Raw genomic sequence first — 9,562 nt, 5'->3', positions numbered from 1 at the left:
AGATTTTCTGGAGACTATGTGAGGAGTAACTGTCTCTAACTAACAGTAAGTGAGGGAGCTGCCATTACACTCTGAGGAAGGGAGAATTGTGATTTGCATGTTGATACTTCTTTGATCAATTTTAATGGTAACTGCCAAAGTGCAGCTGATATACCCTGAGAAGGTCATTGTACACAAGGGTTCAAAAACCTTACAGTGTCGTCAGCTGGAGATATGAGAACCAGGTGTGGATGGTAGAGGAGGAAGAGGATGAGTACAAGTCACGGCCAAGAGACTACCTGCAGTGGTAGGGTCTATGATTTATTCCATACTCCTCCCTCCTGTCCAAGATGTGAAGCTCACTAGAGTTCTGAAGGAGCCGCTCCCGGAACTCATATGAAGCAGGTGGATCTGATTAGCACGGGGGAAAACTTCAGAGATGCTGTACTGTGCCACTGAGATGCCTATTTCAGGACTCAGCAATTTATTCTTCCCAGCTGCTGGCCATGTTTGTCCTCCCACTTCAGGAACCACCTAAGCTGAAAAGAGCCATTTACCCAAGTTCATGCCCACTTCACCAAGCAGTTAACATTCAATGACTGGTCAATACAGGAGTATAAATTCCCATCTCCTCCACCCTAATTCGGGACATCACTAAAGGACAATGTCAGCAGGGTCGGCTGATCCCTTGTTGTGACCACACCACAGTCTGCTTCTCCATCTGCCCCATCCCACATCATCCTGTCTTCGACAGGCATTAATCTCTACAGAGCCCCTAAAAGACTTCTTCCAAGGTAATCTCTGTCTCAAAGTTTGCTTCCCAGGGAACCCACACTATAGCAACAGGTTATTTATAAACGTAGAGAGAGTTAAAGAGAAGTTAAAAGAGTTATAAGTGATGGGGAGGGAATCTGGAAATGGAAAGCTGTTTTCTCTTGGTAAGCATTCTTGAGCTGTTTAATTTTTAAACTATGTGCATGTATTTTTAATAAACACAAAGTTAAAATAGAAAAACAGATTTTTTTAAAGATTGCACTGGAAAATCTATTGTAATTGTAGGTCAGATTTATTTTCCATCTCATTTTATTTTTCTTTGCAAATATTCCAAGCCAAGCTCCAGCTTTCTGAATCACATTATATGCACACTACTTTGTTCTCTTGTCTTCACTTCTTATTTCTTGCACAGACATATGTTCACCCTCTCACATCCCCAACACAAAGACATTCAGCTTCTAAACTTTATCCTCCATGTTACCACACTCTCTCATCCAGACTTTGGAAAAGTGGAAGACAACCAGGATATATTGAAGGTATCTAGTCTATTCATCATTTAGTTGATACATAAGTTTGAAAATCAAATGATTCGCTTGAACATGCATTGATTTAGGATGTGTCTAATTTATCCTTCTATCAGGAGGAAAATATTTGATGACTCCCTCAGTGACATCAAATTCTTATTGTGGATTTCACAAAGCCTATAAAAGTGCTTCAGTGGTAATAATTGTCTCTCCTGCAGTCAAGGACCATAAACCTACTGAATATTTTTAAAAGAAAGCCAAACCTATCAACAGCAATGACCTATCAAAGCAAGGTTGATGTTCATTTAGAAAAGATAATGGATAAGTTATAGAACTATAGATCATTGGTGACAAAGAGAGTATCAAGATCCTTCAGATTTTTCTACACCACTAAATAATTGCCAAAATTCCAGGTCTTGGAAGCACTAAGATCAATATCACGTGGACTAAAAAGGACATTGTAGTCACAACTTCGGCACTTACACACTGATATGTGTTCCCTTGGGAACATCAACTGATATCACTGCATCTTAGACTTTTCATCTGTAAAAGTGTTCGCACTAAATAATGTCAGTGCTGCCCAATTCTATGAGGGACTCTGTTATTCTGAAGGTCAAAAGCATCTACTGAAAGATAACTTTGAAATGATTGACTTCTGTTTTGCATTTTAGTTCAAAAATGCATTTTATTAATAATAAAAGAAGAGATTACAAATCAGGAAATCAAAGTCATGGCATAGTATGTGCCAATGCATTTTGATGCCATAATATTGAGTCTCTTGCAGTGCAGACCACAGAGGACTATGAGGCTTTACCAATAAACCTCTCTAGAGACCAGCTACCAATGAGGTTAATAACGCTATTAAATAACATTTGCAAAAGATTCAGAGCTATAATGACGTTTGCATTCAGTTTTGCATCAAATAAATAATACCATTTCTATGTTAAATCCTTCGCTTGTCACCATAGGTCTACCACTCAACCAAAGAGTATACCATTTACCAACATAGGTCCTTGATCCTTCCTAAACTACTATGTTAATTCAGGTTCTTAAGATTTAGTCAGACATTTGCAGAAACATCACTTTGGATATAATGATATGAGAAAAGAGAGGCAGGTTTTATAAGAGTTAACAAGGAAAATACAGAAAATAAGATAATAGTAATGCTAAATTTACATATTTCCAGATCCTTCTGGTGTAGACAAACTAAGAAATCCAATATTTACTTGGGAGGCACTTGAAGGTGTGAGTATGGATAATAGAGTGCCTTTAATGTATAATTGGCTTAAGGAATTCAAAGATAGTATCTTGTATGCATGGTCTCAGGATTAATTATTGTACAGTTTCATAAGATTATTGATCATTCTCTGATCTCCTACTGTATAATACACCTTCACCAGAATGTACCATTCAGCAAGTTGTGTTGATTCTTGGTAGTTTTTGAGAAATTAACCCCATCGTCTCAGATAAGAAGTATCTAGAATGACAAATTCAGTGCAGATCATTTAAGATGCTATCTCCCTGTAGAGTGTGCATTCTTTAATTACTGATTGTGTAGATTACTGATGGTTGCAGCTCAGATTTCAAAAAGTATGCATTGGAAGTCTATGCATAGCAAAATGTACACCCAAAGGGGTATATATTTCAGGGATATATATACCCTGGGAATATATATGGGAAACGGAACTCAATACTTCAATTTGCCTCTTTTTTTTTTTGGTAATATATGATTCATGAAGTATAATCATTAAAGATCAAGGCAAATTTTGTGATAAACTTTAGAAAAACAGAAATGTAAACCAATAAAGAACTGACATAAGGTTTGGGGAAAATATCATCAGAAGTATATTTCATTTGAGGTATTACAGTTGTAAATTAAAAAATAACTTTTTGCTGTGTTAAGAATTTCTTAAATATATCAACAAGTTTAGTTGAAAACATTTTACATTCTTTGGGAAACTGACATACTCAGGGTCTCAAGTAGTGTCACCATCAAACAATGGTAGCAAATTAATTGGAAAACTTTTTTAAAAGGAAAGACATTACATACTAATAACCACTGCACTTTCTGGGTCTTGTTAAATACAACTTGCATGTTCAGAGTTGAAGTCTGACACTCAAAACCAAATGTATTCAACATTATTAAGAAGAGACAAATAGAAAAATGAGCAATACCAACAAAGCAACGACAACAAAACATTTTTCGAGACTATTGATGTATTGTATTGAATATAATACAGAGAAAGGCAAAGGGGCTTTATTATGCTTGTGGCCACTGAAGATGCAAACGCCGGCCAAATAGGATCTGAGAAGCATTTCCAGGTCTATGAATAACACCATGGGAAGACAAAAGCAATCACAGCAAATGTTCGTAAATAAAGCAAGGTCATTATAGTCCAGATTTAATTTTTACCTCTAACAAAACTTATGTATTACGTGGTTAAGAGACGAGGGCTACAGTTCTCACTTGTAAAAACTGTAGCCATTAAGCAGGTTCAACTTGTTTTAGATCATACCAGAACAGTTGCAAATTAACAGCAATATCTAATTTATTGTTCCATAAAACAAATGCTATGAGAAATATGTTACTGGATGAGGCTTCCTGGAGCCACTCCAAGCCTGGACATGGCAAGATGGCAGTGCTGCAAACTCATTGCCTGTACATTCAGTGTAAGAGCATTTGTCTGTCCACTGAGAGCCCCTGGCTATTAAAACAAACTGTCATAATTATATGTTAAATCATAGCTGCCAATCAGAAGAAGTACTCTTTCTGATTTTCATTGACTGCATTTTGTATATTAAGCTCACTTTTCAGAACAGCCTCAGCACTGTCTACATTCTCTGACCTCTTTGCCTCACTTCTTTTATATAACCTTTTCTGCTGATAAATGCGAACAGCTATGGCAGTGATGCAAAGCAAGATAAAAATCACAACAGCTATCAGACCTAGGGAGAGAAAAGAAACATAAAGTCAGAATTTTTGTCCCGAATAGAAACTGTGCTGACATCATTGCTTAGTAAGTCATTATAATATTATTTTCCACTTAAGCATCTACTATATACAAATTGAAAATATAAAAACTTCAGGGATTTCTGGTTCAAGAAGTACCGTTGTATGTTGAGTTTATTTCTGAGTTCTATCAGCCTTGTAGGTTCACCTACATTTATTCTAAATGCATACCATATCGGATTTAATTGGTGCATTTATATTTAACACAAGGTATTACCTACATGTCTCTAGGACCATGTGGCCATTTCATATTAGTTTTAATTATTCTGAAATTATAGAGTAGTAGCAACACCACAAGATGATTAAAGTGTTTTGTGATTAAATACGTAAAAATTTTCATGAAGTTGTTATTCAATTATTTGTTATACTGTTGAATAGCAGAAATGGGTTGTGTAAATAAATCATTCTGACCAATAAAACATAGATAAATAGATATGCTTAAATTATTTCTATATGAGGAATTTTTTAAAACACTTCTGGTCGTAAATACAAATTCTAAGTGCTGCGATTCTTAACTATGCCCGTGGCTACCAACGCTGGCATTATATTAGGTCAGTAGTCCTCCGAGTATGATCCGTAAACCCGTGGCGGTCCCTGGGACACTTTGAGAGCACACATGGGCTCAAAACTATTTTTATGATAATTCTAAGATGTCTTTTTCACTGTGTTGACGTTTCCATTTCTATTTTAATACTAAACCCAATTTGGTATAAAAACAAGGTTAGGCAAAATTTCTGGTACTTGGCACAAATTAAGGCAAGGACACAACTCAATGATAGTAGTCACCGAATTCATGAAGTAGAAAACGTTACACTGCCAAGCTTGTTGGAAAAGGAAAAAAAAAGCCTAATTTATTTAAGAATATCCTTAATGAAGCTGTAAAAATTATTCATGTAATTAAATTTTGACCCTTGGCTGCAAGCGTTTTTGACATTTTGTGTGTTAAAACAGGAAATACACATAAAGTACTTCTGGTGCACTCTGAAGTGTGATCATTGTCTCCAGGCAAAGTACTTATGTGAACCTTTGAATTGAGAATTGAATTAGTTGCTTTTTGCTTCATGTAACATCCTTTTTATTTGAAAGAATAACTAACAGATAAACTATGGTTGTTCAGACTTGAGTATTTGGTGGGCATTTTCTCTAAAATGAATGAAGTAAATGTGTCACTTCAAGAAAAACAATTAAAGCATATGTTGTGAATGATAAAATTCAAGCTTTCAAATAAAAAATAGAATTTGGAAAACTACTTTCTGTCACCAAGAGTGTGAGAGTTGTCTACAACTTAAAGAATTTCTGATAAGATCAGTGGAGGTACAAACTAATGTCATTTTATTTAGATACAATTAGGTACTGTGAAAATAGCAATGTGAATCAAATCTCATATGGCAAAACTAAGACTCCATTCTAAAATAGATGTATACAACCGTAACAGAGTGCAAGAAATCAAAGATTTGAAGGTTTTTATTAATCACAATAGATTCCTGTGTATATATTCCGCTAGGCAGTTTCACCCTGGCCAATTATAGCATGTCCAATGGCCAAGCGAATTTCTGACTAGGTCAACCTTACCTGAGAAAGGTAACAATTCCCTGCTGATTAATATAAATGTGGTGACCAAATTCTGTACATTAAATCTAAAGAATTCATTAATAAATATGATTGCCTTTGTTATTATTAGTCATGTTAATTAATTAATAACTTTAATCAGAATATTTGTTGTTACATATTTTGCCTCTCATTTTAGAAAAATAATCAGTTGAATTGCTATAAATATTTTTAAGGGCTAGTTATAGGCCTCTGGCTTGAAGAGAAAAATTCTGAACAACTTCAATGTGAAAACTTCTGAAATACGATATAGACAGCAGACAACTGCAATTATAAAATGGACATTACATTGGCCTAGAAAGAATATCTAGACAGTCAAAATCATGGATGGTCTCTGGAATGTGTTTGTTCCATGTATGTAATTTAGCACTTAATTTGGGGAAAGTGCTATGCCAGGATTTGTTGTGCTCGAGAAAAACTTTGATCACACATGTTATACCCAATATATAAAAATAAAAAATAGTTATTATGAATAAAATGTTGCCAGCCTCTATGATGCTGCATCTAAAGCACTATGTGAATGTGTTTTTATGAAAATGTGTATATATAGCTTTCTCTGTGGCTAAATCTGTCTATTTGTATCTGGGTAGCCTGGCCAGAAACCCTCTACCACATCTGGGTCATCACTTTTAAATGTATTTTTAAATTAATAATCTCATACTATTCATTTTGTAAGTGAAAAAAAATAATCTAAGAAGTAGAACACAGGGGGATTTGCCAATTTGGAAGATCCTTGGATGAATTAATTATTATTCCATAGTGGGTGCAATTAATGAGTAACTAGACAATGAACAAAGAATTCTATGACAGTTCTACCAGATTGCCTGACATACTGGAGGATGATACACTGTAGTTTAGCAGATAAACTGTGTATGGCCCAGACAAGGTCTTCAGAAGTTACAGGGCCATTAGCAGATGCTTTGCTTCTGAAGTTCAGTCTCTGAAATGTTCAAAACCAGACATCATTAGTTTCATGGACCCTGGTAAGCCCCTGAACTACAAACCTTCCACAGTGTCTGTCTCTGCCATATGAATTTGAGCTAAGTGAGAATTTCACAGATGAACTGTAACTTGTTTCTATTCTAGAATAGCACTATAATGAGGTATCAACGCACTTCTTGTTTAACTCTGTAAATCTTGCCAATGATGTCTGAGCAAAACAACAATAGTCTAAAGATTAAATATTTTGTTCTAGCATTGGCTTGATGACTATACACCACTCCATATTTATGTCTATCTCTCTGTCTGTATTTACTTGAATCTATCCTGGTTGAATGTCTCGAAAAGGCAATATTGTAAGACTGAGACAATTTGCTTGACCAGAGATTCTAGCTTAAACTCTTGGCACATTGTAAATACTACAGATTTAAGTGAGCTTTTACTGTAGAATGTATTTCTTTTAGACATCCAATTATTAACTACTTTTCAAATACAGTTTTTTGTTGTTTGTTTGTTTGGAGTGCTTTTTGTTTTTCATGTTAGGTGATTAAATGGGAATCCTATTTTTTATATCTTTAATTTGCACATTGTTAATTTGAGAAATAGGAAAGGAACTGAAATAGCATGGGGGAGTTAATATCCATACAAAGATTTGACCAGTAGTAATCGTTGTCTAAATAAAATCCTAACTACTTGAAAGCAGAATATGTTTAAATGAGTATACAAAATACAACCAAATGAATCAGGAATAAAGCCATAAAAATTGCCCAGGTATATGAATAATCATATTATTGGCACAAAGTCTTTAAAATTACAACTCCTTAGCAATGCAACAGAATAATTGTTTACTTTATATCTCCATAGCATATTCAGAGTGTAAAGAAAGGTGAACCACTTAACATTTCAATAGTCTGATTAATAACATTCTTAAGAGCATTAACCAAGAAGAAAAAAGCCTTGTTTTTTGAGTTGCTTTTGAAAAATATATATATATATCTCAGAGAATATGCTGTCACATTGCCAGGGACATATACTTTAAAAGTTTTTGTGTTAATTCTGCAATTTAAAGTTATTACTGATCACTTTTACTTCATTAATCTAATATTTAAAAAAAAACACAACTGAAAGTGTAATATTTAGTTGATGGAAGCATCTTTAAATAGTTTACTATGCAAATACTCCCTTTATTTAGCCTTAAGACAATACAAAATATATATACTTCTAGTGTTAATCTCAAGTTTTTTTCTGCTTTTTGAATGAACCTTTCTAGAAGCAGTGATATGTCCAAGAAGTGAAGAAAAATGACATTTACTCAAACATGTTCAGAATTCTCTAGTGATTACAAGTGGCTATTTTCAAGCTTGATAATATTCATTATTATGCATGTTAGCAATTAATCTTTGAATGCAATGCTTCAGTGAAATTGTCAATTATTTATTTAATTTTTGAAATAAATAATAAATAAACAGTGAAATTTATTCCCTACTCCAAGGAAGCAGAGAATTTAGGAAGATTCTAAAGACAATCCAGTACAAACAGTAAATCACCCCATTGTCCTCAGGATTCAGCGCCTGGCACTTGGAGTATGCGCAGATTCATTACAGTTTCTACGACGCTAAATATTCACCATCATTATTAATAATAACAAGACCCAAAGAAGAGCTCATTCATGCTTTGTATTACCTCCAATTACTGCAGAGTCACTTTTGATTGCATTAGCAAGGGGCTCTCTGTCATCGATTGTTCCAGAATGATCTACAGTTAAAGCACAACAAGGGGGGAAGGTGATATAGGCAAGCAAAAAGAAGAAATTTTGAAAAAATCATAAATGTTTTAAACCAGAAAGAATTATGGAGGTGAATGTGGGATCTCTCTTATTTTCAATTTCAGCAATGTCAATGGTGTTGACCCTCATAAATAAGAAATTGAACATCTAGAAAAGAAATAGGAAAGAGATCTAAAAGCCAAACAAATAAGACCAACTTTAAGAAGCCATCTTGAGAAGGCTGCCTGAGAGCAACATGAGAAGTTTTCTAAATTCCATGGGCAAGCTGGGTTTGTGACTGAGTAGAGGAAGAACCCTAAGTCACCTGCAAATGAGTGTGTCCTTTCCCTTGATGTGGCATCCGTGCCAGCCTGGGCCACACAGCTGGACTCGGTCACGTGTCCTGTAACAGTGACAGGGTCTGGATGGCTGGGGTACAGAGCTGCCTTCAGAGGGGCCACGTGACTCAGCTGCACTGCAGAGAGGCAGCCTGTGAAGCCCTGCGCACCTGCCAGTGCAGTCTCCTGGTCTACATCACTGTGTTCTGCAAATCCAAAAAAACACCAAAATGTTAATAGTGAAAATCGAAAACAGGGAATGACACAGAAATGGAATATTCTGAATTTGTTAATGCAATAGCAAGAAACATATAGCTATCAAATTCCTCTTTAATTTTGTCTTTACTAAAAGGATAAAAACCCATTAGTCTTTCACAACTATTGGTAGATTTCCCATTTAATGAAGTCAAGTTTTTAAGCATGGATTATTAAAAATGATATGGTAAGCTCTCCAGAAACAAAGCATAAGAATGGGTCAGGTTAAGAAGTAATGAGGGTGCCATAATATTTTTAATTTAAAAATAGATTACTGCAATGTATTTATGTTAGGGTTTATAGTCAGTATCAAGAGGTGCATCCTAGATTTGAAAACAAGTTCAGTACAGTTCTCAAAATTTATGCCATG

At 34.9% G+C, this 9,562-nt stretch overlaps 1 protein-coding gene across 2 annotated transcripts in view; it reads right to left on the bottom strand.

Annotated features, from left to right (window-relative positions):
* Positions 1-1,420: 1,420 nt before the first annotated feature.
* The window catches only part of CNTNAP4 (contactin associated protein family member 4), a 283,179-nt gene continuing 275,037 nt past the window's right edge, over positions 1,421-9,562 (bottom strand). The window contains exons 17-19 of one of the 2 annotated variants that reach the window (XM_012437518.2): positions 8,925-9,143; positions 8,518-8,589; positions 1,421-4,223 (exon numbers count right to left, since the gene is read on the bottom strand). In XM_012437518.2, the coding sequence (XP_012292941.2) occupies positions 4,030-4,223; positions 8,518-8,589; positions 8,925-9,143 (485 nt within the window). In that variant the 3' untranslated portion in view covers positions 1,421-4,029. The remainder of the gene's footprint in view (positions 4,224-8,517; positions 8,590-8,924; positions 9,144-9,562) is intronic. The other variant, XM_021672603.2, reaches the window with a different exon arrangement.

The sequence above is a fragment of the Aotus nancymaae genome, unplaced genomic scaffold (assembly GCF_030222135.1).
Source record: "Aotus nancymaae isolate 86718 unplaced genomic scaffold, 86718_ANA_hifiasm-v0.15.2.pri h1tg000030l, whole genome shotgun sequence".
In the NCBI taxonomy this organism is placed as follows: Eukaryota; Metazoa; Chordata; class Mammalia; order Primates; family Aotidae; genus Aotus; species Aotus nancymaae.
Note: the sequence above shows the minus strand (reverse complement) of the source record. Positions and strands in the feature narration are given on the sequence as shown.